Here is a 26,273-nt window from a genome sequence, read left to right as displayed (position 1 = left end):
CCCCAGCGGACAGCTCAGGTCTGGGGCTGGGACCTGTCCCTTGTAGCTGCAGTGAGGTGTCCCCGCAGGGGAAGGCAGGCAGGAGGGGGAGAAATCACGTGGGAATTTGGGCTCCAGATACCTCACCCCAATACCATCCTTCAGTACGGGGCCAGGCGCAGGGGTGGGGGCTGGGGCGGGCTGCACGCGGCCTGGCGTCAGCCGGTTTCATGTTCACGGAGGGTTTCGTGTTGTTCGCTGTCCTCCAGGAGCTACTGACCTGGGATTATGAAATAGTAATGAGCTTCCCTCTCTCTTTCTCGCCCTCTCCCTCTCTTCCCCTGGCCCCGGGCCCTCTAGAGTTACCTCAGCCCTTTGCCTGTGATCTGCTCAGAGCCGTCTCCTCTGAGCGAATCCCGGCAAGGGCGAGACGCTGGAGGGAAAGCGGTGTGGACAGCCGGCTCCCGGGAGCCATCCCCTCCTTGCTTGTAAGCCGTGAAGGTAACGGGGCTGGGGAGGAGCGGCCAAGCCCCGGGGAAATGCCAGCACGCCCGCAAGGCCTGGAGGAGAGGGCTGGGGCCGCAGCCTTCCCTGCGAAAATCGCCCTCCCCTCCTCTTGGCCTGCTCTGTCACCCTCTCCGCGGGCTGCCCGGGCAGCACAGGAGAGCAGCTGCGAGCAGCGCCAACGCTGGAGCGGGGAGGCACATGGGAGGCCTCCCCCGAGCCCTTTTCCACGTGCTCTTTCTCCGTAGTGGCTGCAGCAGGGGAGATGTTCATCATCAAACAGGACCTCACCAGGCCCCTCTGGCCTCCCAAAGTAGGAGAAAAACCTCGGCAGTGAGGAGAAATGGCCTGGGAGAGGCAGTGAGAGCCCCAGTGCCGAGGGTGCTCTCAGAGGAGGTAGAGGGAGTTTCCGAAAGGCAGCCTTCCTCCTTATCCTTGACGCAGCGGCGGCATCACTGCATCCCCCCTCTTCCCCGCAGGAGCATGCCGTGGAGGCCCGGGGACACCAGGCTGGCAGTGCTGCAGACCCAGGCGGGCCCTGGGACACCCTCTGCATTGTAGCACCTCAGTGCGAGGTGTACGTGAGCGTGGGCCCCGCAGACGGGACCGAGCGGTGAGTACAGCTCGGAGCAGCGGCACCTGAATGAACCCCCTTGGTGTGAATATCGGAGCAGGGGGCAAGGGAAGCCAGGCCATGGCTGCGGGGGGGTGGGGGGGATGTATTACTACTGATGCTCTGCATGCTACAACCTGCAATCAAGGGCTGAGCAAGCCACCGGCACTGTGCCCTTTAACTGGATTCCTCTTGGCCATCCCAGGAGGGCTCACGGGGCCACAGAGAGTTTTGTTTTTCCTCATTGCCTCTAGAGGCTGGCGGCGTTGATGAGAGGGCCAAAAACAGGCTCTGCAACACAGTGCCCCTTCTGCAGAGTGAGGGATCTTGTGTCTCGAGCTGGCGGTGTGGTGCTGCCGCCCATCCCTGAGCCCCCTGGGCCTGTGCTGACCACCGGCTCTCCTGTTTCCCTGCTCCACAGCTGGGACGAGAGTTGGGCATATCCCCTGCTCAGCTCCAGAGCAGAGGGCGAGCAGAGAGAAAACAGCGCCGAGCCCAGCACCGACCTCAGGACCTGTGCTGAAACCAATTCCACACTCACCAGGGTAAGATGGGCTATGTCATTCTCCCCTACCCTCTTGCCCCAACCCTTCAGTACCACTTCTGCTGGGTGCTTTCAGAAACTCCTGAGATGCAAGGGGGGATCGCTGGAGGCCTTTAGTCCCCACAAAGCGGGTTCTCCCCTTAGCACATGAACAGATTTATTCATGGATTCCCCCATGCACGCTTTCCTATGTTAATCCTTGGCATGCCAGCTGATGTCCGTCTGGGATCACCTTATGCTCCCCCTGCTCCTCTTCTGGTCCCTTTTCACCAGCAACTTTGGACTGAACAGGCTGTAACTCCTCACCTGTGCTTCTGCCTCAATCTAGCCCACAAAGGTTTCCAGTGGCAGCTTTCTGCTCCCATTGCAGAGATCCGCCCTGTCTTGTCTCTCAGGACAGGGAAATGACCAGGCTGTGGGACAGCGTTTTGGGATCAGGCAAGCGAGACATGATGAACTACACGGGCCACAAGGAAGAGGTGCGGATGCGAGCCCTGCAGGCAGACAGAGCCAGGTGGGGTCAGCCCGTTCCCTCTGCACCCCGGGCAAGAACAGAGTCCCAGAGCTTTAGGAAAGAAATCTGCCCTCTGAAAGCAGGTACATTTGGTTTTCTCCCATGCTAGATCCTAGTTCTGGCTTGCTTTTCACATGGGAACCTTTATGGGAGTCTCTGAATTTCACAGAACTCTCTTTAAATTGAAGGGGCTTGGGCGCTCTCAGCATCTCTTTATCCAGTGCCTAGTTCTGGTCCCAGAGGTCTTAGACACCACTATGGGAACCATGCAAAAGGATAAGGTCCAGAGTCCTTGAGACTGCATCTCTTTTGTGTCGACCTCAAAATGTGGGTCTCCCGAGTGTTCTCTGTCTGCATGGCTTCGTGTGCCCTTGGCTCACAGTGCCATGTCTCAGTGCTCCCACCCCACCTGGAGAGAGTCTGGGTTTCTAGCTCTCCCCTGAAGATGTGCATTGCAGTGGATGCAATGGCTTTCTCCTCCATCGCTCATGCCTCCCACAGTAACAGCTTTCTCCCCATCCCAGAGTGTGGTCCCCCGAGCCAGAAGCCTGAGGAGAGCTGGGCAAAGCATCGCACGGAGAACAGCTATTTCTCCCTGGAGCACCGGAAATCTGACCCTCCCTGGGCTTCCTCCCCTCCACGTGCTAGGCGCAGCACCTCGCCTGCCCGCAGCGACCCGCCACACACCAGTGGGCACCGCACTTCCTTCGCTGGCTCCCCAACTCGGGAGCCCAGCAGGTGCCCCAGCAGTGGGGGCACAGAGGGGCGGCACGGGCTGGAGAGGCAAGAGTACACGGCGCTGGCTGACCTGCCCAAGCCCAAACGCCTCAGCCACAGGGAGGCTTTCGATCGCAGCAGCTCCCGCACACTCAGCCCCGGCCGGGTGGAGGTGGAGCGAATATTTGGCTGCGAGCGCAGGTGAGAAGTGGGATGGGTCTCCATGCTGATCTGGTTGGTTGGATGCACAGAATTGTCCTCAGATCCTGCCAAGACCTCCAAGCCTCCATGCCACAGGGGAGAGCAGGGCTAGATGTGAAAGCCCAGCCCACATTCATACTTAGGCTATGCTTACATTTTCTTTAAAGCTAGGTTGGGTCCACGTCCAGCACCTCCCTGTCTCCATGAGCGCCCTCTGAGGAGCTCCCCGGCCAGATGGCCTTATCTGTGGCGTGCAGGCAGGTGAGGGCTTTGGAAAGGTGCAGCCAAGCTGAGCTGGCAGAAACAGAGGGAGCAGCCCACCTTCCTCATTCTCCCAGCCATGTCCTAGAAGCTGCAAGATGTGCTGTGGGGTTGGGATAGCCATGCAAAGGAGGAATGCCAGAGGTGGTTCCCCTTCCCACAGTGTCAGTGGCTCCCCAGGGATCGAAGTTCCACTACAGGTTTGGGAAAACTGCTGGGTTGTGGGATGAGCCTGTGATTTCAGGCTCAACTGCAGCTTTGCTTGCCACTCAGCCAGGGACTGGGGTTGCCTAGCAGTCCCCAGTGCCAGTTGGTTCTTGCTTGCAGGTGCACAGCATGGCTTTGGCTTGAGAGCCACAAGTGGCTCCCCCACTGACCACCAGCTGATGGCACAGGGGAGGAGGGCAGAAGAAGTAGTAAATGGGAACAAGGCAGTGGAAGGTATCCTGGGGAGAGTGGATGGGATGTGGGATTGAAGGACAGGATGGAGGGAAGCTGGGTTTTCTCCCAAGCAATAGTGGAAAGAAGACATGGGAGAGAAAGTGGGACACATAAGCAAGGGTGGTTAAAGTGATGGAGATGGGGCAAGGGAGAGGCTACAGGGCTACTTGTGTTGGGACAAGCAGAGATCTGTGGGGTCAGGCTCAGATGGAGCAGGGACCATGGTCACTGAGTGTTCACAAGGTCTCTGCCAGCTGTAGCCTCCAAGCCTCAGGGCTGGTGGCCTCTGGCCAGAGCCCTGGAAGCCAGGTTGGAGCAGCACCTGGGATGGACTGTGTGTGCCAGCAGGAAATCAGAGACCCTGGAGGCTTTCCAGGCCCTGGAGGAGGGCCGTGTGGACCGGCTTGATGGGAAGACCCCCGTGCCACCCAGCAAAGGTCGACTAGCTCGGAGGCAGTCCAACCCTACTCTGGCCAGAGAGGTGAGTTGGCCACATGGTGGGACCCCAACCCTCACCAAAGCTCACAGAGCATAGCCCCAGCTCTCCAAACTGGGTTGCTTTTTCCTGCCATGTTTTCCTCTATTTTTGCCTCATGCTTCTGTTCCATTTCCCCCCTCCTTCCCTCTATTCCCAACCCCTTCCTTGCAGCCCACTCCCCCTGTCACAGGCGAGGACTCTCTGCTCTTGCATAGCAGCTGCCCCTTCACTGTTCAGGTATAAGAGGCTTCTCTTAAGTGCATGTTGGCTCTGCACACATGCGTTGAATTGCTGTGATGCTTTTTGTCTGCAGAGCTATTTAACTAAACCGTCTCCCAGTCCTAATTCCACCTTTTTTCCTCCCTTGCTCCCTCTCACCTAAGAGATGTCAGCATTGTTTTTTCAGGGGGCTCTGCTCTCTCTCCCCTGTGTCCCTAGGGCCAGCGGCTATCCTGGCACCTTGAGCAGCACAGCAGAGACCTCAAGGGATCTCTGCGCTCCCTGAGCCCGGCTCAGCAGCTGGAGAGGAACAGCAAGAGCCACAGGGATCCCCTGCGCACGGTGAGCCCAGCTCCACGGGCAGAGAGGGATTGGCGGAAACGAAGAGAGTCTGTGAGCCCCGTTCGGCAGCTGGAGAGAGACAGCAAAAGCCTGCACTCCATGAGCCCGGCTCGCAGATCGGAGAGGAGAACAGGGGAGGGTGCAAGCCCTCCCCAGCGCTCGGAGAAAGACTGGAGGAGCCGAGCGGAGTCCTTTCGCCCCACAAATTTGGAGCACACAGAGAGAGACCGAGCTGCCTGGCAGACTGGGAGTACAGGGAAGCACCTGGACAGGAAGAGCCGAGGGAATTCCTTGCACTCCGTGAGCCTCGGGAGGAGTTCAGATAACAGCGGGCTCAGCCGAACAGGGCCTCTGCGATTGGTGAGTCCTGGGAGACAGGCAGAGAGCACGTGGAAAAGCCAAAAGGAGATCGCCCCTGCCAGCCTGGTGCGGAGCGCAGAAGGGAAATGGATGAACTCAGGAGAGCTGCTGCACATTGGGGGCCCTAGGGAGCGCCCAGAGTGTGGCTGGCAGAGCCTCAGGGAAAAACTGCAGCCTTCCAGCCCAGGGAAGGGCACAGACAGTGACCGGAAAGGCCGAGGCAAGCCCCTGCGCCCTGTGAGTCCAGCACAACCGCTAGAGAAGGACTGGAAGAGTCAGGGAGATGTCCACCAAGCTCAGAAGATGGAAAAGGACTGGAAGCGCCAAGAGAAGCCCATGTGCCATGCTGACTTGATGCACCACCTGGAAAGGGACTGGAGGAGCCCCGCTAGGTGTCTAGATGCAGGATCACAGCCGGACAACAACTGGAAAAGGCCTGGGAGTCCAGCGCAGCGGTTGGAAGATGACCGGAAGAGTCCAGAGCCAGCCCGAGACTCAAACAACCCAGAAAAGCCATTGGAAAGTGACTGGGGGAGCAAGAAGAATTTCATTTATCATGTGAGTACAGCAGAGACGTGAAAATGTGGGCAGAAGCTAGACTTGATGGGGACCACACCTGCCCTTCCACGGGGTGTAAAACGGCTTCCCCACCTGCACAGAGCAGGAGGGTCCCATGATTTGCAAATCTCCTTGCTGGCCAGGGCAGAAGCAGATTGTATGCACGCACTTGTGCACATACACATACAGCCTTCCTGTTCCCCTGGCATTCCCTCTTCTCCTGAGCTTGAAGGAGCAACTCTGCCTTCCCAGAACTGGGAGGAGGTTTTTCCCTTATGAGCTGCACCCGGAGGCAGATACTCTGTTCTGGGAAACTGAGGAAAGGACTAAACCCCTGGGGTTTAGCTCTTGCTTTCTCTCCCTGCAGTCCCAGCTGGGTGGAGGCACCCTCCCACCACAAAGCAGTGCCAGCTCCTCGGGAAGCCAACACCCATACCTGAATGCCAGCGAGAAACACAACAAGGTAGGAGACAGTCCCTGAGAATGGGATTGGGGGGCATCTGGTTCAAAGCAAGCTGGCAGGGCCTTTCTCTGTGATAAAAGGTAATCAGCCCTGCCTCCAGGTCAGCACATAGCTGCAGGCTGCGCTTGGGTCCTTGATGCTGAGACTGAGCAGGCTCAGCTAGGTGTACCTTTGCTGCAGGTGCCTGCATGCCTCCTTCCCCGATGGCTTACTGGGTACCGCGCTCACTAACACACCCCTGTGTCACAGGGAAATACGTCTTCGCCCCCTGTTTCTCAGATTGGAAAGCTGAGAATTTCCAGCCTTTTACAAGGTCAGGGAGGGGTGAGTGGCAGATTCGGGACTATTTCTTCCTTTTATTATTATCTGGCAGTAAGATAGAACCAACTGCTTTACGGGATGAAGAAGGGGATGAAACTGGCATTAGTGGCATGACAGAAAACATGATCAGTTGTGTTGGCATTCCTGGGAGACCAAAAATAGCAGGGAAGTGGCTTTGGAGGGCTGCAGAAAGTGCCCTGGGAGCCTGTATAGTTGGCAGCCACGCCCAGTTCCCTGTCTGCTTCCCTGTCCATGTGCATCAGTCTTCTTGGCCAGGTTGTCCCCCAGGAAGAAGGAGGGAACTCTATGAAAGGAGCTTACATTTGCTAGAGCCTGGCTTATTCATTTTGTACAGGGACAAACTGCAGCCAGGCAGGAAGGCCTGGCAAAAGCCTCTGAAACTTGAAACTAGTGTCTCCCCCCTCCCTCTCCTCCCTTCCCCAGGTCAGTGCGGAGCCCCAAGCTTGCAGAGCTGCTAGTTCAAGTCCTGCCTGCCCTTTCCACCAACCTATCCCACGTCTGCACACTGCTGAGCTCTGGGTCAGGTGCATTAGCAATGCTACATTCAATTTGTCATGTGGAAAGAGGCATTGCCCCAGTATAAATGGTCAGCGTATCTCAGCCTTTCTGAGCCCCGTTTTCCATCATGGGGTCAGACCCTGCCTAGCAATTCCCATTCCTGACACCAGCTGCCTTTCTGTAGGCACCTTTTGCAGGCCTCTAGAAATAACTAGTGGTCCCCTCTGCACCCGCTGCTGCCTCGGTGAAGGTAACAGATCACAAACTGCTGCTTTAGGGGCCTACTTCTTTGGGCAGGGGAAAGAAAACCAAAGGGCCTCAATTGTAGGGGAGCAAAGGTGAGGGCCCTACTGCGCACACATGCACGCAGGGTCCCCTCGGCCACTGGGGCTGCCAAAATGCTTATACAGCCCGGGGGTGGGATGCCCGGCTGCTTCTTCCTCGGGAAGCAGAGCCCTTTCCTCCCCGGGGTTTAATTATTCCTTGCCCCAGACCTGGCCCAGCGCAGAGGGAAGGGACGGGGGCTGCAGGGCCGAAGCATCGCTTCCCCTCTCCGGCACCGGGGGGGGGGGGTCGCACCGCCCGGGCCCCCCCGGGGCCCAAATCTCCCCCTTTCCCCCCCGCATTGGCTGCTCTCCCGCCCTCCCCGGCCGCTCCATTGGCTGCCAGCGGGCGGCGGCGGGGCGGTTTGGCCCGCGGTGACACGCTCCCATTGGCCTCGCCGGGCCCTCCCAGGAAGTTTGGGGGGGTGGAGGGAAGGGAAGGAAAGGAAAGAAAAGTTTTTTTAAAAAAAAAGAGGGGGGGGGGGGAAAGTTTGAGGCGGGCGGCAGAGCGCGGGTCGGGCATGGTGCGGCAGCAGCCGCCCGGCCGCTGAAGCCGCCCTGGCTGCGAGCGCCCAGCCCCGCCGCCCCGCTCCCGGCGCCGCCGCCGCGCGCTGCGCCCCCGCCATGACGGTGAGTGGTGCGGATCGACCCCGACCGAGGGGGCGGGGGGGGGGGTCCCAGGGGTGCTCCCTCGGGCTGGGAAGCGGAGCGCCGACCGCACTCTTAAAAAAACAAACAAACAAAAAAAAAGCTGTGTTCCCTACCTGGCCGCTTCTCTCCTTCCCCGTCCCGATCCCTTCTTCCCTTCTCCCTCCTTCCTGACGGCGGTGCGGGATCGCCCGCGCCCTGCGCTGCTTCCCCTGCCCCCGCTCCGGGTCGCCCCCGGCGGCCAACCCCCCGCTCGGAGAGCGGGTCGCCCCCGTCGGAGCCTGGATCCGCCGCAGGGGCCGGCTCCCCCCCGGGGCGCTGTTCCTGTGCCCCGGTGGGGCCCGAGGCCGCCGGGCCGGCGGTGGGAGGTGGGCGCGGAGGTGGCGCCGCCGCCGGGCGGCCCCTGTTACCCGGCCCCGAGGAGGCGGCCGGGCCCCTCTCCCCGGCGGCGCCGTGGGGCACGGGGCGGGCTGGGGGCCGCGGCTGGCCGTGGCGGGGGGGCACCGGGCCAGGTCCTGCGCCCCGCCGGGAGCTGTCAGCCACCGCTTCCTCCCCTGTCCCACAGCATCCTGCTGCCTTTCCTCCCCTCCCTGCTCCTCTTCCTCTCTCCTCAGCCACCAGCGTGTGGACACGGGGGGAGCAGCACGGCATCGTGTGGGAGGCACAGCGTGGGGCGCACCCCACCGTGCCCACCCCGCTGGGGACAGCGTGGCTGCCCCGAGCGCAGGGATGGCGGGAGGCCTGCGGTGGCCCAGACTCTTGCCCTCCGATGTGCCAAATGCTGCAGCTGGCACTAGGTCCCTTCTTGCCACCATCTACTGGTGTGCTGAGCTGCTGCATTCCTCGTCTGTGGCACCGCTGGGCTCCTGTCCGAGGCTCTTCGTGGATACTTAACGGAGTTGAGTCTTTAACAGTGGGCACCACCCCACATGCACAGATATCCCCCTCCTCGGTTGGCCAGCAGTGGTAAATCCGCGCTTTGTGTAGACAGGGATTTAGATGAGACCTGCTGAACTCGCCGCACTAATGATTTTAGACAGATTTGAAATCCACATCACCCGGGAGGTGAGAAGCTATTGCTCTGTGCGGGAAAGGGATCTCGTTTAGTAGCAGCGAGTGTGCTGTCTGCGGAGGGAGGAAGGCGAGTGTTCCTCTGTGTGGATATCTGCCGGCCGCAAGAGGAAGGTTGTTGAGCAGAGTGGAATAATGGAGATGACAGACCAGGCCATGCCCGCAGGCATTTCTCACGGAGGGGGTGGGCAGGTGGTGGGAAAGGGAGAGCACATTGCCTACTTGTTTTTGCAGAATGTGTAGCTTTGGGAGCTGCGTGTGCTCTCAAGCCTGAGAGCAGTTTTGCTTCCACTAAACGGAGACAGAGCAGTTTGCTTTGTCTTTTGGCCTTGGGCCTTTTCCTTGTGGAGCAAGTTCCCTTTTTGGAGCAGAGAAAACATGTGCTTTCTGGGAAGCTGAAAGGCCCTTGTACGATCTTTTTGTGGTGAAGAGGAGGTGAGAGAAAGCAGTGATCCCAGACCTGCAGTCCTGAGTAGCTTCTGGGATCAGGAAGAAGGGGAGACACAGTGACGGCAGCGGCTGGAAATGGAAGGAGTCCACCTGACCATCCCATCTCCTTCCCTTGGCTCTGGAGCCTGCAGCGCCAGCCAGGCTTTCTGTCTGGTCTGGCTCCAGCAAGCCAAGGCGAGGTGCTCCCGTCCCTTCCCTTTGGTGGCCATTCCTTTGACTTGGAGCTTTTTCAGCTTGTTCCAGTGTCTTCTCCTGTTTTCCATCGTTCAGGGCTCTGCCTCCTTTGTACCACCCAGAAGTAATTCTTTCACCCCCACCCCATTCCCTTTCCTTCTTTGGTGTTTACATTCTTCAAATGTTTGCAGACTGTTATCACGTCCCTTGTAGCCACTCTTCAACCAGACCAGGCAGCCAGTTCTCTTTAACCTGGGGCTGTAAGCCAGTCCTTCCAGATCTCACATACGTTCCCAGCTGCTCTGTGCTGGACTCCCTCCCATGCCTCTACCTGGCCAGCCATGCAGTGTGCAGAGCTGAATGTCACTGTGCTGGGTGGGGTCACAACCAGGCAAAATTGCTCTTGCCTCTCAACCCCAAAGCTCTCCATCTGCAGCCTTGAGCAGCACTTCAAGGACAGCAGCTTTGTGTTTTGCTGGGGGTGCATCCGGTTGCATCCTTGCATCTCAGTTGTTGTTTGCCAATACCCGGATCTCTCAGGGTGGCTGCTTTCCTGATCGTTTCCTCCTCCTGTCTCTGGGCCTTTTCCTCAGATGCAGGATTCAGTCTCTGTTCTCTGCCTGTATCCCAACCTCTTTATTACAGATAGTGAAGCTGAATTTGGTTGTGGAGAGGGGGAGAAAGAGAGCTTTAGACACATCTACTGCTGTCTGGTGCTGTGGTACCAACACCGCTACAACAAGAATACTTTCAAAGACACTTCCATAGCTGTGGCTCCGCATCTAAGGGCTGCAGGGGAAAAGAGACTATTTCTGCTCTGTGCGATTCACATACGTGGGAAAAGCCCTCCAGGAGGTGCTTTTTTGGCCCTGGTACTGCATAAAGGGCAGAAATAGGGCTGGGATGTGGTGGCAGTGGTTCTGGCAGGACTTGTCTAATGCTGGGATTTTGTTGGAGTTTTTTCCCAGTGGAGTACACTCTGTTGATGTCCGTTATTTCACAAATCAATGGTTTGGCAGTGTAAATCTTCAATAAGATGAGGCCTAGCTGGCTTGTGCAATAACCCTAGCCAGAAATTCTTTCACTCCCTGTCTTGGTATATTGTTCTTTTGCCTCTGTGATCTCAGCTGTGTTCTTGCCTGTAGGACTCTGAGCCCAGAGCCTGCAGTTTAGTTTTTGTAAAGACACTTTCCCAAAAGCCAAATGCCTCTAGGAAGCTACATTTCCTCTATCTCCTAGCCTGCTTAATGTTGTGGCTTTGGTTTTGTTTTGAAGCGTCCCAAAAAGGAGGGGATAGTGGCCCCCCGCTGCTCTGCCCTTGCTCATGGTTGCATTATTCTGTAATGCCCGAGGATATCTATTACTCATCGCAACGTTCCTGGGAAGTGAGCGTGTGGACATCTGGTAGAGTGGAGAAAAAGCTGGGCAGCCTCTGGGGATGATGGGTGGGCTTGAAAAGAGAAAACATAGCGCTCGCGCTAATGACCCTGGGGGAACCGAATGTGCCTGTCTCTCTTCTGCCTAATGCACGTGCATCCCAGGACTGGAGGTTATTCTTCACATTTTTCTTCCTTTCCTTCCCCCGCTCTGCCCCACCACTCCCAATTAAGAGCCAGAGCTGAAGTCACTGGATTGGAAGGGATAACGGCAAAAAGGGTGGAGCTGCTGCCACGGGGAAGGAATTAATTTTCAGAGTTGTTTTTTTCAGAGCGGCAACGGGGCTGGCGTGACGTCTAGGTCTGTGAGAGCAGGGCTGGCAGGCAAGAGGCCGAGGGCATGCACCCATCTTCCTCATTTCTCAGCCCCTGGCAGCGTGTGTTACCGCTGCGGGAGGTGAGGCATGGGAGCCCGTGCTGTTTCGCTCCAGTTTCCCTGTCCGTCTCCCTTTCCCTGGGCACTGGGGGCTGCAGTCGGACACTTGCGGCCAGGCCTGCAGCTGCAGTGACAGCTGGCTCTCCCCTTCTCCAGGCCTCCCCACTCCCTGCTCTAACCAATAAGCTTAGTAGGGTTGGGGTGGGCCGGTGCTTACCCGCCTCCCCGTAACCTTGGGTATAACCCAAGAGCTGCAACTTAGAGAGATGAAAGCAGGGAAAAGTTTTGCCCAGCTGGGCAGCGAGAGAGCTGGGCTTGCGAGGCAGTCAGCTGGCCCCCCTCGCCCCCCTGCAGCTGTTCACTGGGGTTATTGGAGGACACAGAAGAGCCATCAGCTTTGCTGAGCCACCCCTTCTCACCAGTTTGGTCTTGGGTGGAGGATGTGGCACATGGGGAGGACTGGCAGCTCCCCCGGGGCAGGCAGATCTGGTGCAGATCACTCGGAGATACAGGGCTGGCATTGTCTCCTTTTCTGTTGCTGTCCCAACCTGGTTTGGCTAGGGAAAATGTGACAGATTTGCAAAGTCTAGCCTCCTTGAAAGAAGAGGCATTGCGTTAAGTTATTTGCTGGTGCAACTTTTCCGAAGCCAGCAGAGCTGAGAGGAGGACCAGCTCTAGCGTGTTGGATTGAGGGTAACGTGAGGGAGAGCAGTTCCCTGAGTCACCTCTCCAGCTTTCCACCTTTGGAAGGAGATAAACTGATTGGGATGCTGTACTCATAGCGTGATGTTAGGTGGAGCAAGGGAGGGAGGGGGAAACTTTTTCTAGCATGGGGTGATCTAGATGAAAATCTGATCATGCTCCTCTTCAGCATTTGTGGCCCAAGGCCGGGCAGAGGACAGGCCCTGCAGCGAGAGAGAACAGAAGGAGCAAGGTAGTAAGAGAGAAGCCCTGAATATGTCAGAGAGGATTTGTTCCTAAGCTCTGGTTGTGACTGATTTGATCTCTCGCCTCAGGCAGATCATTTAAATGTGGTGTTTTTTCACAGCTGTTAAATTGCCTCCTGTACAGTTGCGGTGAGGGCTGTTTCATAGAGAGCTGCTCATGTCTTTAACAAGTGATTGGTGGTGAAGTTACTGGAGGGACATACCTCTGGGGTACGGATGCCCACGATTTGAGTGAGGTGTGTTTAGCTCTTCAACTTTGCCTCCTTTCCAAGCCAAACCTCTTCAGTGGCAGTACAGCATTCCCTTCTGCACATTCTCCTTGCCCCTGCTTCCCCCTCCCATCTCTGAATAAATATCTCCAAGGCACCTTGTGGAAACCTCCCTGCTGCATATTTTCCTTTAATTTTTTTTTATTCTTTCCTTATCTCCTGTTTCCTCTTACAGGAATGATTGCCTGTTGCTGAGAGCTAAATGCAGTCCTCCTCTGCCACTGGGTCCTAAGCCCCCATGAGTTTCCTAAAAATTATGCTAGGCTGTTTTCACTTATTATACACTCAGCTTCCATCTGCTGGCCTGAAAAGACGTTTTGTGGGTTGTTCCAGACCTAATGCACAGTAACCCTCTGTTTTGTCCTTTTCTCTCCAGCCAGATCTCCTCAATTTCAAGAAGGGATGGATGTCCATCCTGGATGAGCCAGGAGAGGTAAGCCTGACCATGGACGGCTGCCTCCTTCCCCAGCATCTGTCGTTGGTGTTCCCCATGTGAGCAGTGGTTTTCCTTCCCCCCTTCTTCTGCTTGCTCCTGCTGAGAAAGACCCAGCTGACTTTCTGCTGAGGGGAACCTTTGAGTTAGGTGTCCCACTTGATGTGCAGGCACAGCATTTCACCGAGCACATGTTGCTGCCCCTCTCTTAGCTGAGGGACGTGATGGGGGAGTTGGAAGGGATCTGAAGAAGGGGAAAAAGCCTTGCACGCAGAAGGGCTGAAAGGTCAAGGAACAGAATATCCCTCCCTGTTCCTATGCTTTCCTCAGTAACTGTCTATCTGTTTCCCTCCTGTTTTTTCCCCTCCCTTTCCCTAACTGATCTGTCTGCAGTGGAAGAAACATTGGTTCGTGCTGACTGACTCAAGCCTGAGGTATTACAGGGACTCTAATGCTGAGGAGGTAAGCATGGGCAGCATTTCTCGAGCCCTGCGTTCTTTCCTGGCCGTGTGGAGGGGGAGAGGGGAGAGAAAAGTGACCACCGGCATTTTTCTAGCTTCTGGAAGTGGACCAACTCACTTCCAGAAGGGGAAATGCTCTGTCCCAATCAAAGGAGCCAAATGTGGCAAGTGTCTCTTCAGTGCATGGGTCCTGAAGAGGATGGGGTATCTAAAGTGCCCCGACCAGCAGGGGTGGCAAAGTCTATAGGGAGTCTGTTAGTGGTGGGAGGTGAAGAGAAGGCCTAGCCACCCAGAGCCCCAAGGCTGGGCTGCTCTGGTCCTCTCCATCCATGCTGCTGTTGCCACTGGGGTTAAAAGAGTCCACGCTATGTACAAGAGGAGTTGAGACTGCGGTATCTGCTAATGGACTGGGCTGTAGAATGTTTGGCCTCCCACATACCAAATCCACCTGAACTGTGTCAAGGAGGGCTGTGAGCCTGTTAAGACACTAGCTGTGGTGGGATTCTCCACCTTCCAGAGAAGGGGCTTTTTCAGAGCTGGGTTTTGTACTTATGTCCTAGAGGGTGGCTCTGCTTTCAGGCTGATGACCTCGATGGCGAAATCGACCTCCGTTCCTGCACAGACGTGACTGAATTTGCAGTACAACGCAACTATGGCTTCCAGATACATGTGAGTGCCTGATACCAAACAGGTCTGGTGCTGAGCAGAGGCCACGCTGAGGGATGCCGGGTGGGAATGCATGCTCTCTCCTTCTCCATGAAGGAGATCCTCTCTTATACGGAGGCTCAAGCAGTGCAAACCTTGTGCCACAATGGCAGTCCAGCAAGGCTAGTTGGTGACATGTGTCCACAGTGTTCGAAGACATGAGGTATTGTGCGCCTGCAAAGGAAGGAGGAGGTTTTGCTGGGCTGGACCAGGGCTGGAGGCATCCCAGGAGTGGAGTTAAACACCAGGAATGTTTACTTGACCCACTGGCCGAGGCAGCTTCTCTAGAGCTGAGTGGGAGGGAGTGGTAAGCAGAGCAGATCTCAGCATAGTGCAGTTCACCGTGCTCTGAGTAACAACCTGTATGCTGGATCCAGCCCCAGTACAATTCTGTCTTCTGTTACTTTGTGTAGCAGCTGGAGGCGGCTATGAAAGCAGCACAAAACACAGTATTTCTTTCTGTGCATGTGCACAGTTGGGCATTTAATGTCTTGGTGTCCCTGTGGCAAGCAACTGTATCCCAACATTGGTGGTCAGCTCCCAGCATCAAAAAGGTTGGACCACATTGGTTAATGTTGCCAGCACAGTTGGACAAACGTTTTTTTTTTTTGTCTTTGTTTAGAAATGGTCTCATGGGGGACATGTAACAGGCTTCTCTGCAAAGAGCACATCTCTGCTCCTACCCCTCTACGCAACACTAAGAACATGGGTGTAAGCAAGTCTTTGAGATAGAGAGTGGTATCTCTAGCTGGTATGACAGGGGAACACAAAGAGGGACTGTGGGGTTTCATAAAAAGCTCTTGGGGAGTTTACAGTCTGCCACCTGTGCAAGCACATGCCCACTAGTCTTGAAAAGCAAGCAGGAGCTGCCTGATGATGTCAGAGCCTCTGTCATACCTCCTTTTCAGACAAAGGATGCCATCTTCACTCTGTCGGCGATGACATCGGGCATCCGGCGGAACTGGATTGAGGCATTGAGGAAGAATGTGCGCCCAGTCAGTGCTCCAGATGTCACCAAGTAAGAACTGCCTAGCTTCATGCTTTTCTCTGCCACAGCATTCCTCTGTCTCTCTCCCCTTAAAGGCAGAGACTGAGAAGGCTCATCATGGATCTGTAAAGGCTAGCAGCTCCCTGTCTCCCCACATCTGAAAGGGGAGCAAGGAGAGCAAAGGGCACACAGAGATCGGTGCTGGGCCCTAAGCTTGAAGCATTCAGCATGTGGCCACATCTGGACTCTTTGAGCAGAAGTTTATTTCCATTCCTGAGTCCAGCTTGCCCACTGTCAGCACCCAAGCACACGCTTAGCTCTAGCTGGAGGTGATGCTTTCCAGAGGCACAAATCCCTGGCAGGCTCCCATGCACTCCTGTCTGTGAGCTTTTGGGAATCAGGCATGGGTAGGCCCAGAAGATCTTTCAGCCCTGCCCACCCTGCTGATCTCCCACCCTCTGCTCTTCCTCAGCATGGCCTAGAGACACCGATCTCCAGCCACAGCCAGCAGCATGGGTTGAAAGCCTGCTGATCACACTGCCCACAGAAGCTCTTAAACCCACTTTTTGCCTCACAACGTTGATTTAGCTTGAGTTTGCCACTGGATTCTGGTGCAGCTGGAACTTGGGCCTAATTCTCTCCACCCCTTCACCCCTCAGGAAAGTATGTTTCCCCACACATGCACACAGAGCTGCCAAGTGACATGATGTAACAGGCCCAGCTCTGAATTCATGTTTTTTTGTAAGGCTGGATTGAGCAAAGGCTTAGCCTTGGGTTAGGCCTGCAGTGCATGGGCCATTCACTCCGCCTCTACTGGCGTCCTTTCCTGCACTCTGTTTCATGTGTTGCTGCTCCGGTTTTAGGCTCTCCAACTGCAATAAGGAAAATTCATTCCGAAACTACATCCCTCAGAAGAGCTCACTCAGGACAGAGGAGCAGCAGCGGCCAGGCTCAGGCTCCGAGGTGATCTCCAAGGGCAGTCACTGGAAGGCAGACGGGCAGCACCATGCTTTTGACTATGTGGAACTGTCCCCCTTGCAGCAGGGCCCTGTGAATCAAGGGTCCCCACAGAGGACAAGAGGGAGTTTGAAGGTCTCTGACCGAACTCCCAAGCATGAGGATCTGGAACGGGATCAGGCCATCCGTTCGGAGGAGAGGCGGAAGTGGTTTGAGAACCCTGATGGTGGGGTCCCACACAGTGATGGCCCAATGGGGGACTCCTCCCACAAGGTGGGGGAGCAGGATGTCCCCACTTCCCCACTTTCAGAGGACCAGCGGATTCGGCTGAGCGAGGAGATAGAGATTAAGTGGCTGGAGCTAGAACGTCTGCCTTTGAAGGACTCGCGGCGGGTGCCCTTGACAGCACTGCTGAACCAGAGCAAGGGGAGCCACGGAGACACCAATGAAGCACTGAAGAAGGAGGTAGGAGCATTCTCCTCTGTGAAACCCAGTTTCTGATGGGCCCTTATTGTACTACTCTGGGGCCCTTGCCTCCCTGGCAGCAGGAAGCCCTGTGAGAGAGCAAGGCAGAGTTGCAGAGGAGACACTCATTCTGGCTCCACTGCCTGTTCTGTATGGGCATCTCTGACTCCATTTGCCACCTCTTAGGTGCATGGGAACACACACAGTTGAGTAACACTTGCTGCCTGACTTGTTCTCACATGCCTTGAGAGATTCCCCAGGCCACATTTTGGGCCCAGATAAATTAGTTGGTGGCATTACTTGTGCAGAGTCTGTTTCCTGGGAATACATTTGCAGCCTCTTTTCTCTGGCTGTTCTCAAGCTTACAAATGCTTCCCCTCCCCATCTCTGAAAGGAGCAGTGGGCTTGTCTGTCATTGTAGCTAAGGGTGCACTGATGTTTTCCATGTGGATGGATCCACCTCTACAAGAGTGTGTCTTAAGATGAAGTCTCCTCCCTTTCTTGCTGGTGCTTACTGTACTGCGGCTGGCTTCACTGGTTTGGTCCCTTTACAAGCTGCCATTCCCATGGGAAGCACACATCTCTTTTGACTGTGTATATTCCTCCCTGTCCCTAAGCCCGAGGCCTGGCTGGCTGGCAGACACAGTGTGTTAGTCTGGCCTTGGCACCTTTATGCCCATGGCTGAGCTGCTCTCGCCCCTCTCTGGCACAGGTCCAGTCCCTGCGGGCACAGCTGGAGTCCTGCCGGGCCCGAAACGAGAGCCATCGTGAGGCGGCAAAATCCCAGGGAGATGGCCACGTGCCTCGGGGGTACATCTCGCAGGTGAGTGGGGCAGGCACCAGGGCCTAGGATCAAGCCAGGAAATGCCAGAGCCGCAACTGCTCTCATTGCCAAGCAGGTATTGCAAATCACTGGGTTGCTATGGTGACCCTAACTGGACCCAGTTGTAATCAATGTTAATTACATAAAGGCCAGTGTGTGTTGCCTGGCTTTAAAGGGACCAGGTTATAAATGCTGTGGAAGAGGAGGAGAGCTGGAGTAGGCTCTGAGTCCTGTTTTGTGCTTGGGACCGGTGCAGTGCCTGCTTGTGCTGGCTGGAGTGAGCCGTCTCCTCTCTTGAATAGATTTCAGTGCCAAGAGGCAAGAGACTGTGGCACGTGCCAAGGTTCCTGTTCCCTCCGCAGATGTGTTAAACACCCCACAGTTCTGGACACATATCTGTTTAAGTGCTGCAAGCTACAGACTTGAAGCTTTAATCCTGTGTTGTGTGGCTCTGAGTGATGAAACCATTCTTTGGCCCTGCCAAAAGTAAACTGTGCTGCAGCGAGGTCCTGCCAGACTGGTGCATATCCATTGCATGGATAACCATGTCCATGGGTTTTTGAACAGAAATGGCAGCTTTCTCCTGAGCCCCCTGTGTGTTCACCAGTGATTTGCAGCATGCTGCACATAGCTGTCACTAATAGGGGCCCGGTGGAGGAGCAGGCTCCCTTCACAACAGGAATCACTCATTAAAAGCAGTCTGTCAGGCCCTGGGGAGCTCCCTTCCCTGCCAGGGCCAACCGAGCACTGAAGAGCACTGAAGGTCACTTCAGCAGCACAGCCCATTCGTTTGCTGGGACAGCACGTGGAAAACCCTGCAAATCAGAGTTTGGTCACACTTCAGCCTGTTGATTTACTTATTTTTTTCCCCCTGGACTCAGCCAGTGGGGGAGGAAAAGCAAACAGGATCAAATCCAGCAGGGTGTTCAGCACTCTTGCTGGGGAGGGGGACAACAAAGTGCCCCTCTCTGGGGGGAGGCTGTAGTTTGACCCAGGTAATGAGATTTCAAGACTTGTTGTATGTGTTGAAAGAGATTCTAGGGGAAGGAAATTCAGGCTGGTAGCCAGCCTGTTGCAGTGGGTTTGCTGTACCTAGCCCAGATAAGGAAAACCACAAGTCACGTGGCACCCAGCCCAGCCAGTTAGCTGTCGCTCTGTGATCTTGATTGCTATTAACAGCTAAAAGGCCTCCTTATGGTTAAGTAAAAGAAAAAGAAGGGAGGAGAAAGGGCATCTTATCCTCCTAATTACATTGTCTCAAAGGGCCAGTGTCTAGTATCTGAGTTTCCCAAAAGGGCTCTTTCTGTCTTAATTTGCCAGTGTTCACCACCAGTCTATGGATAAACCACAGAACTGATCCCTCACCTTTTCCTGTCCTTTGTTTGAGCTGTGAAGCAGTTGCCAGCTTCCCTCATCTCAGTATGGAGGAGCAGCAAGGACTTACATTCTCACAGCACATCTCTCTAGCATCGCCCAGCATAAGCAGTACCCTTAATCTTAGCATTTGCCTTAGTGCTGGAGGAAGGAATGGGACAGCAAGGGGCTGTCAGAGAACACAGTGGCTCTCTGCTGAGGTCTTAGAGGTCTTGGCTTTTTAAAGTCATGATCTGGAACAGTTTGGCCCCTTCCCAAGGGACTGGTGGCAGCGCTACGGGCACCTGTAGAAAGCCTGGTCACATAGCTCTGAGATGGGAAGCGCTCAGTTTGCTGTAATACCAGTTAACTCCAGCACTCAGACATTGAAAGAATGATATCGTTGGTCTCCTTCAGCTCAGACCCATCAAAAAGGGATGAGTTCTGTGAGGAAGATATCTAGCAGTTAGGTTTTGGGGAGGGCTCTTTAATAACATCCGACCAAGTTGGAGGGGAATGAAAGGTGTCACTTTTCTGAAGAGGCTCAGTTTTCATTGATTCTGGGGAATGCTGCTTCATTTAAAAGGCAAATACTTACTGACGTGTGGTTCTAGCCATTAATCTCCTTGTGTCAGACAGTACAGCCTGGTAGAACAGCCTTGGCCATGGTGCCAGGAGTGTTATTCCCAGCTCCCCCCTTGGCCAAAGAGAGACCTTCATGTCTTGGTGACTCAGTTTTAAGAAGAGCAAGAGGAATGTTTCTTCCTCTGCAAAGCACTTGGAGCTGCGAGATGCATGGCCCTGTTGAACACTTGTGTTCAGCAATAAAAGAAGCGCCTCAGTTTCAGAAGGAAAACCACATCCTGGGAGGTGGTCTCATTTCTCTCAAAATGGCCCTGGCCCTGAGTGAGGTTTGCAAAGCCAAACATCAGGCTGGCCAGGTGCCAGCCCTAGCTCAGGCCCTTCCTCCTTCCTGCGTGTCTGGGCCCTGCAAGTCCCTCACCCCTCTGCCTGCTGTCCTTTCCCCGGCATGGCAGGAGGCGTGTGAACGCAGCCTGGCCGAGATGGAGTCGTCCCACCAGCAAGTGATGGAGGAGCTCCAGAGGCACCATCAGCGGGAGCTGGAGCGGCTGCGGCAGGAGAAGGAGCGGCTCCTCGCAGAGGAGGCTGCGGCGACAGCAGCAGGTAGGACTGGAAATGAAGATGTGCCCCCACTCAGATGGATCCCTCCCTCCTCTCCCAAATGCCGTCCACTCGTGCCAGAAACCATTTATACCACCACCCTCCTCCTCCCAAAGTGCTGGATCCCTACAAGCTCAATGCTGGGGACCTTGGGTATGGTCCTGTAGGGTGATGAGGACCCTGCTTCCTAGGTGTCAACATATTAAGGATGGCAGCTCTTCAGTCACACCACAGGAAGGCCATGAGACATTGCAGTGTAGTTGATTGCGGGGGGTTCCTCCTTGGAGCCCCACTGCAGACCTTACCGGTGGGACGCTGATGCTCAGTCTTGGAGGGAGCTTGGCGCTCCTCAGGCCTGTGTTGAGAGGCCTGGTCAGGATGGGGGATGGGGAGGTAAAGACACCATGGGAAATGGGGCCTTACCTCTCTGTGCATTGGTGTGAGGGGGCCAGTATCATCTTGTAGGTGGGCAGGGCTGGCTGAAGGTCACTGGTCCCATAAGGCAGAGGTCAGACATCTCCCTGTGGCCTTGCGCCTCTTTCCATGGTCTGATAACGTGCTAGCGTTTTACAAACTGAGCCCTTGGATTTCTCATTCATACAAGACGTGGCCTGTGCCAGGTAAAGGCACTGGGACTGCGCAGGTGGGAAGGCTGTGCTGTGACACTGTGATGGGGAGCTCCCAGTAGTGCCCTTTGTGGCCACTTCTAGGCAGCCCTTGGTGTGCCAGAATGATCCTGGGAAGTGGAGAAGGCAGGAAATGCCCCAGGTGGAAGAGAAGGGACCTGCAAAGACAGGTCTCTGGGTCCATGGCAGCAAGAGCTTAGTGAGTTCCCTGGCTAATCTCCTGTTGTCTCCTTCTGCAGCCATCGAAGCACTGAAGAAAGCCCATCGGGAGGAGATGAATAAGGAGCTCGGCAGGACACGCAGCTTTCAGCAGGGCGGTGCAGGCTCAGACGCCCTCCAGAAGCAACATCAGTAAGAAATCTCTCCTCCTTCTGCCTTGCCCAATGCCTGCAGCCCTAGCTAGTCCCTTTGCTGGTCCCATCAAACCCTATCCCAGGCCATAGCCTCTAGCTGTCCCTGCTGCTGCTGCCTTTCCAGCTCCTTTTCCAGGCTAGGCAGGTGCCCAGCAGTAATTGCCAGGGTTGCTGGAGTGTAAGACAGGGTGATTCATTCCCTGCTTGGCACCAGTAAAGTGGGATATGCCCACAGAAGAATAAACAGTCACCCAGCCCTCCAGCACTAGCTGAGGTTGTGGTATTCTCCCCCACCGTTTTCCCTCAGCTCGTTCTCTCTGCTTTCCTTCTGCATAGCTGCTCCATTTCTCCCGCATTCCATGAAGCTCCCAAAAGCACTGTGCTCCTGTGGGGGTGGTGATGGAGACGGATTGAAGCCCTAATCCACAAGGAACAACTTTTCGTAACAGTGACTGTTGGATTCTTTGGGAAGAACATGTTCACACCACGGGGAAGCGATGCCAGTGCCCAGGGGACCACTGGGAGGGGAGGACAGTGAGGGTCACAGGGCAATGATGTCCTGGTGCCTCTTTGGCAGGTTGGATGTGGATTCCCTGAAGCGGGAGCTGCAGGTGCTTTCAGAGCAGTACTCCCAGAAGTGCCTGGAAATTGGGGAGCTCACAGAGAAGGCGGAGGAGCGGGAGCAGACACTGCAGCGCTGTCAGCAAGAAGGGAAGGAACTCCTCCGGCAGAACCAGGCGAGAGAGGGACTTTCCCTGCCAGCAGAGACCACAGAGCACATTCCTCCCACGGGGGGCTGTCTCTTGCATAGCATGCCCTATCTGTTAAAATTCCCCTATTTGTTCATGTTTCTCCTCTCCAAGATTTTATCATCAAAAAGGGAAAAAAAAGGGGGGATGGTGGCCGTAGATGGGCCTATCCTATGGCAAATGTATTCTTTGCTGCTGGGGGAGGATGCAGCTGTTATGTCTATGGGCAGACAGTTACAGAAGGGTCTCTAAGCTGGGGAAGGGGGTGGTATGAAGACCCAGGCCCCCTGGCAGGGGCCAGGGCAGCTGAGAGACTTATGTTGTGGCTACCCTGACATATTTTGCTCTTGCCCCCAGGAGCTGCAGGCCTGCCTCTCAGAGGAGATTGGGAAGTTGCGAAGCTTTATTTCGTCACGGGGCTCGGGGGACCGGTCTTCACACAACAACGAGCGGAGCTCCTGCGAGCTGGAGGTAGGGAGGTGCTGCTAGACTGCCCCGCTGCTTCTCCATGATATGGGGCGTCTCGTCCTCACCATGGTTTCATCTCGGAGCCATCCCGTGCAAGGGAGTGGGTGGGAGGAGAGGGGCGGTGGGGTCCTGGGGGCGGGGTCAGGGAACTGAATGAAGCACCGGGGCTGGTGCAGGAAGGAGGTACGTAAACTTCCCCTCCGCGGCTCTCCCGGGGCACCTCACATCACTTGCTTTCCTGCTCTGGCCCTGCTGGCCCTTCCTTCCTATTCCAAGGCCACGCGCATGCCAAGGCCCGGTGCCCATGGCCGTTTCCAAGGCAATGGCTCTCTACTTCCCCGCCTTGAGTCATCTCTGGTTCCTCTCCCCCCTCTCTGGTCCAGGTACTGCTGCGAGTGAAAGAGAATGAGCTCCAGTACCTGAAAAAAGAGGTTCAGTGTCTCCGGGAGGAGCTTCAGATGATGCAAAAGGTACATGTTTTCCAGAAGCCATTCCAGCCTGCTTCCCAGGGCAGGGTGCTGATTACCTTGCTCCGCAAGAGGTGGGAAAGCAGCAGAAGAGCGAGGTGAGGGAAGGGAGCACTGCGACTGTGTGGCAGCAGGTTTGACCTGGCATCGACTGGACTCTCAGACCAAACACTCTTGTAATCTGTGCTCCCTGTCCCTGCTTGCTCGTGAAACAACTGCAAGCACAGAACAGCCACGGTCTCCAAACAGTACGGGGCAGTGTAGACTTGCATTGTAAAGCACTGCAACCTCAGCCTAGGTTTTGAGGGGAAATACCTCAAAGCAGGAGGGGACCTTTGCAGCTGCTGTGTGAGCGAATATGGTATGTAGGTATAAGAGGGGACAGGCCAGGAGCCCTTCTTTGCCAGGCGGGAAACCCTGGTGAAGCCTGCTCAGCACTTTTATTCCCCAGCCACCTCCTCTGTTCCCTATCCAGCTTCTTCCCTAGGGCTTGCCCTCTCACTGCATTGACATGTTTCCTTGGGCACAGTTGTTAGGTGTGCTGCTCTCTGTGCTTCTCCAGTGGCTTCCTAGCTACGAGTGCCTCTGAGCACAGTGATTTCCACCACTGCACTCTGGCTGCCTGTTCCCAGACCGTGGTGTGCAAATTGCTGCCAATCTGAGGCCACGATCAGTGGACCAGACACTGGTGGCAGCTCCTTCAGAGGGTTTTCGGTGGAAAGAGCCCTGCCACAGCAGAGGATCTGAAAGAAGCCATGAAAGTCAATGATGACTTCCAAAGTTTATAGTTTACTGTCTTAAGCTTTTCACCATTTAAGTGGCTGGTTCCAGCCTTTTCAATCTTCAGTGGCCTGCATCTCTGATCATTCTTTTTTCTGTGTGACTGGCACACACACGTGAGCAGTATTAGAGCCCAAGCCTTCTGCTCAGTTTGATGCCTTCAGGTACACATTGTTGTGGGACCAGTGACTGTGTCTTCCTCCCCAGTTTAGAGTGTGAGCACCCTGTGCTTTGGGAAGTAGTACCTTGACCCCTTTTTCCAAATGGTTTCTGAATGGCTCAGTTTGGCCTGTGGTGGGAGTCCCAGCTGAGCCTTTCTCCCAGCCTCCCCTGGCCTGCAAGGAGGGAGAGGCAGCTTGAGCCAGGCTCCAAATCTCAGGCTGGATCCCCCCTCACCCACTGGCCTTTCTCACATTAGCCTCTCCTTGCCATCCCCCCCCCCCCCCCCCCCCCCCCCCCCCCGCAGCAAATACCAGTGCATATATCAGCTTCAGGATTGCTGACTCCTCTCCCTCCACTGGCAGGATAAGAGATTCGCCTCAGGGAAATACCAGGACGTCTACGTGGAGCTGAATCACATTAAGGTGCGCTCAGAGCGGGAGATTGAACAGCTGAAGGAGCATCTGCGCCTGGCCATGGCGGCCCTCCAAGAGAAGGAGTCGCTGTGCAACAGTGTCAACGAGTAACGGTGAGCATCGAGGGGCTGTGACATCCTGCCCAGGGGCTGGCAACTGGGACCCTCTGCCTTGCTGTGGTGGGAGGCAGTCGGGGGGGATGGAGGCAGGGCCAATTCCCCCTGTGTCACTCAGTGTTTTAGGGCTGACCGCCCTGAAAGGGGCTTTGCCCCTGGCTTTAACCCTTCCTTCTCTGCTTCTTGCATCCGCCTGTCTCACACCCGTGGCCCTGGCCCTCCTCTTGTCCCTGACATTCCCCCAATGTCCCTGGCTTCTTTTACCCCATGCTGTCTTCAATGCTTGGCTGCATTCCTGTGGCCGGCACTGAATGCCACTAAACTGGGCTGGGGGGTAGGAGTTGGCCACATGCTAGCCTTTACTTTGCAGTTTGGGTGACAGCCTGTGTGGGGACAGTCACCTGGTAATCAGCTCCCTGCATAGGTAATGTTCCTGCTGCGTTCACCTTTGAAGTGGTTTACATACCACAGCACAGAAATTTTGGGTCTGCACCAAAGCAGTCCCGACTAGACCCAGTCCTCCTCTCGCACTCGCTTTTGGGATTTCCCTGACATGGGTGACTGTGTGTGGAGAAGGAAGTGGAGTGACAGGGTGCTATGAAGTGAGCAAGGGTGCCCTGTAGTCCAGAGCAATTCTGTGTCTTGCCTGGATGCTGCAGCTGTCAGGGTTGGGGTTGGGCAAGGCTAAGATGAGTGAGTCTGTAGCAGGCTGCTGAAGGGCCATGCTTGGGGGTAGCAGAAGGGGCAGTGTTTCTGCACTCAGTGGAATCCTTCTAAACTTTTTTTTTGTTTGTTTCTCTGTTTCCTCCGTAGGTCTGCTCTTCATTTGTTTATCTGTTCTTGTTTTTTATTTGCTCCATTCCTCACTTACAGGGAGGGAGAGGTTGAATCCCATCCGTTATCGCCTTGGCAAGAAATCTCCCCTCCCCGTGCAGCCTCCTCACTCCCCTCGCAAAGCTTTCAATGAAGCCCTTCCAAACCCCTTTCGCCTGCGTATCTGAGCACATTGTTTGGACTGGCTCCTTACATGCACCTTCTTCAGGATTTTATATGTGAAAAATTATATTTTATAGAGGATTTCTTTTTCCTGGGAAGAGGGGGCATGGGAGGGGGAAAACTTTTTACATCACCAGCATCTTCTAACCTGAAAAAGAGAATCTGTTTTCCCTCCTCCCCAGCTGCATTCTTCTTGGCCACACAGCCACCTTCAGCAGGTCCTATTTCCTTCCTCCCAAATGTCTCTGAGGCCCCGCTGGGACATACTGCGAGGACAGTGCTCCCCCCACGCCATCCCTAGGGACCTGCAGACAAAGACAGATAAAAGCCATAGGAGGGAACTAATGGGCAGTCTGCCATGGATGTGCTTCAAAAGGGGAGACCTTGGCAAAAGGCTGCATGATGAAGCACTCTCAGTGACTGTCCTTTGGCTCCTTCAAGAACTGAATTGGTAGGAGCCTGGAGCTGTGAGGGCTATCCTCCAGCTGCCCCCACCTCAGGACAGGGGAGATCCTGTCCTCTCCAGGAAAGAGGAGCTGTGAGGCTGCTACTGCCCCTACTGGAGCCAGCTCTTGAAGGTGGCAGCTGCTGCTCTGCTGTGCAGTTCAACTTTTAACTTAATAAAATCTTCCCATTTCACTGAGGAAAACGCATTCAGTGTGTGGAAGGCCTGCCAGGGGTTCCTAACCCTGTTTGGTGGGGGCAACTTTTCCTCCAGTCTTTAGTGCCAGGTTTCTGCATCAGTTTGGGGCAGGCATGCTCTGAGCCAGCTTTGCAGCTACTGTTGTTAAATGCAGAGTTTGCCTCTTTCCAGTTCATAGTGCTGAGCTGTGCATCTCAGGCCCCAGCGTGATAGCTTCTGCGTGGCTTGTGTGGGCAGGCGGTTCTGTTTGCTAAGGGTTTCTCCTGTGCTGCAAATCTGCAGAGGAATGCTGACTGCCGAATCCCTTCCTTTAACTCTGGCCTTGTGGAGGGAGAGCAGTAATCACCCACAGACAACCACAGGAGACGGAGAGAAGTGATGCAGTTTAGCTGTCCACCTGTCTGC

At 55.4% G+C, this 26,273-nt stretch overlaps 2 protein-coding genes and 1 long non-coding RNA gene across 5 annotated transcripts; all 3 read left to right on the top strand.

Annotated features, from left to right (window-relative positions):
- The first annotated feature begins 887 nt into the window (after positions 1-887).
- Positions 888-2,198, top strand: LOC135328496 (uncharacterized). Its single transcript, XR_010389424.1, has 3 exons — positions 888-1,096; positions 1,518-1,641; positions 2,036-2,198. It is a non-coding gene; the product is annotated as an uncharacterized LOC135328496 (long non-coding RNA).
- Positions 2,199-2,599: 401 nt separating this feature from the next.
- Positions 2,600-6,212, top strand: LOC135327256 (TRIO and F-actin-binding protein-like). Its single transcript, XM_064505595.1, has 4 exons — positions 2,600-3,072; positions 4,069-4,255; positions 4,691-5,731; positions 6,099-6,212. Exons 1-4 carry the CDS (start codon positions 2,600-2,602, stop codon positions 6,210-6,212), a joined length of 1,815 nt encoding a protein of 604 aa, XP_064361665.1.
- A 1,545-nt stretch (positions 6,213-7,757) lies between these two features.
- On the top strand, positions 7,758-25,215 carry TRIOBP (TRIO and F-actin binding protein). 3 transcript variants are annotated; one of them, XM_064512741.1, is made up of 14 exons: positions 7,758-7,987; positions 13,105-13,161; positions 13,555-13,623; positions 14,202-14,291; positions 15,236-15,345; positions 16,179-16,737; positions 17,450-17,560; positions 19,951-20,098; positions 20,961-21,072; positions 21,652-21,811; positions 22,181-22,294; positions 22,675-22,761; positions 24,063-24,226; positions 25,043-25,215. In XM_064512741.1, the coding sequence occupies exons 1-13, from the start codon at positions 7,982-7,984 to the stop codon at positions 24,222-24,224; spliced, it is 1,785 nt and encodes a 594-aa protein (XP_064368811.1). In that variant the 5' UTR covers positions 7,758-7,981; the 3' UTR covers positions 24,225-24,226; positions 25,043-25,215. The 3 variants fall into 3 exon arrangements, with proteins under 3 accessions (XP_064368811.1, XP_064368819.1, XP_064368825.1); XM_064512749.1 differs by lacking the exon at positions 7,758-7,987 and adding an exon at positions 12,561-12,695; XM_064512755.1 differs by lacking the exon at positions 7,758-7,987 and having other exon boundaries at positions 13,123-13,220.
- Positions 25,216-26,273: the final 1,058 nt, after the last annotated feature.

The sequence above is a fragment of the Dromaius novaehollandiae genome, chromosome 1 (assembly GCF_036370855.1).
Source record: "Dromaius novaehollandiae isolate bDroNov1 chromosome 1, bDroNov1.hap1, whole genome shotgun sequence".
Classification (NCBI taxonomy): Eukaryota; Metazoa; Chordata; class Aves; order Casuariiformes; family Dromaiidae; genus Dromaius; species Dromaius novaehollandiae.
This window is presented reverse-complemented; position numbering and strand designations above follow the sequence as displayed.

Excerpts from the sequence above, each read along its gene's own strand:
- LOC135327256 (XM_064505595.1), top strand. The coding sequence starts at position 2,600 with ATGTGCATTGCAGTGGATGCAATGGCTTTCTCCTCCATCGCTCATGCC. Across the intron at positions 3,073-4,068 it reads ATATTTGGCTGCGAGCGCAG|AGCCCTGGAAGCCAGGTTGG; the intron begins GTGAGAAGTGGG and ends GCCTCTGGCCAG. Across the intron at positions 4,256-4,690 it reads ACCCTACTCTGGCCAGAGAG|GGCCAGCGGCTATCCTGGCA; the intron begins GTGAGTTGGCCA and ends CTGTGTCCCTAG.
- TRIOBP (XM_064512741.1), top strand. Across the intron at positions 13,162-13,554 it reads TCCTGGATGAGCCAGGAGAG|TGGAAGAAACATTGGTTCGT; the intron begins GTAAGCCTGACC and ends ATCTGTCTGCAG. Across the intron at positions 20,099-20,960 it reads GGCTGCGGCGACAGCAGCAG|CCATCGAAGCACTGAAGAAA; the intron begins GTAGGACTGGAA and ends CTCCTTCTGCAG.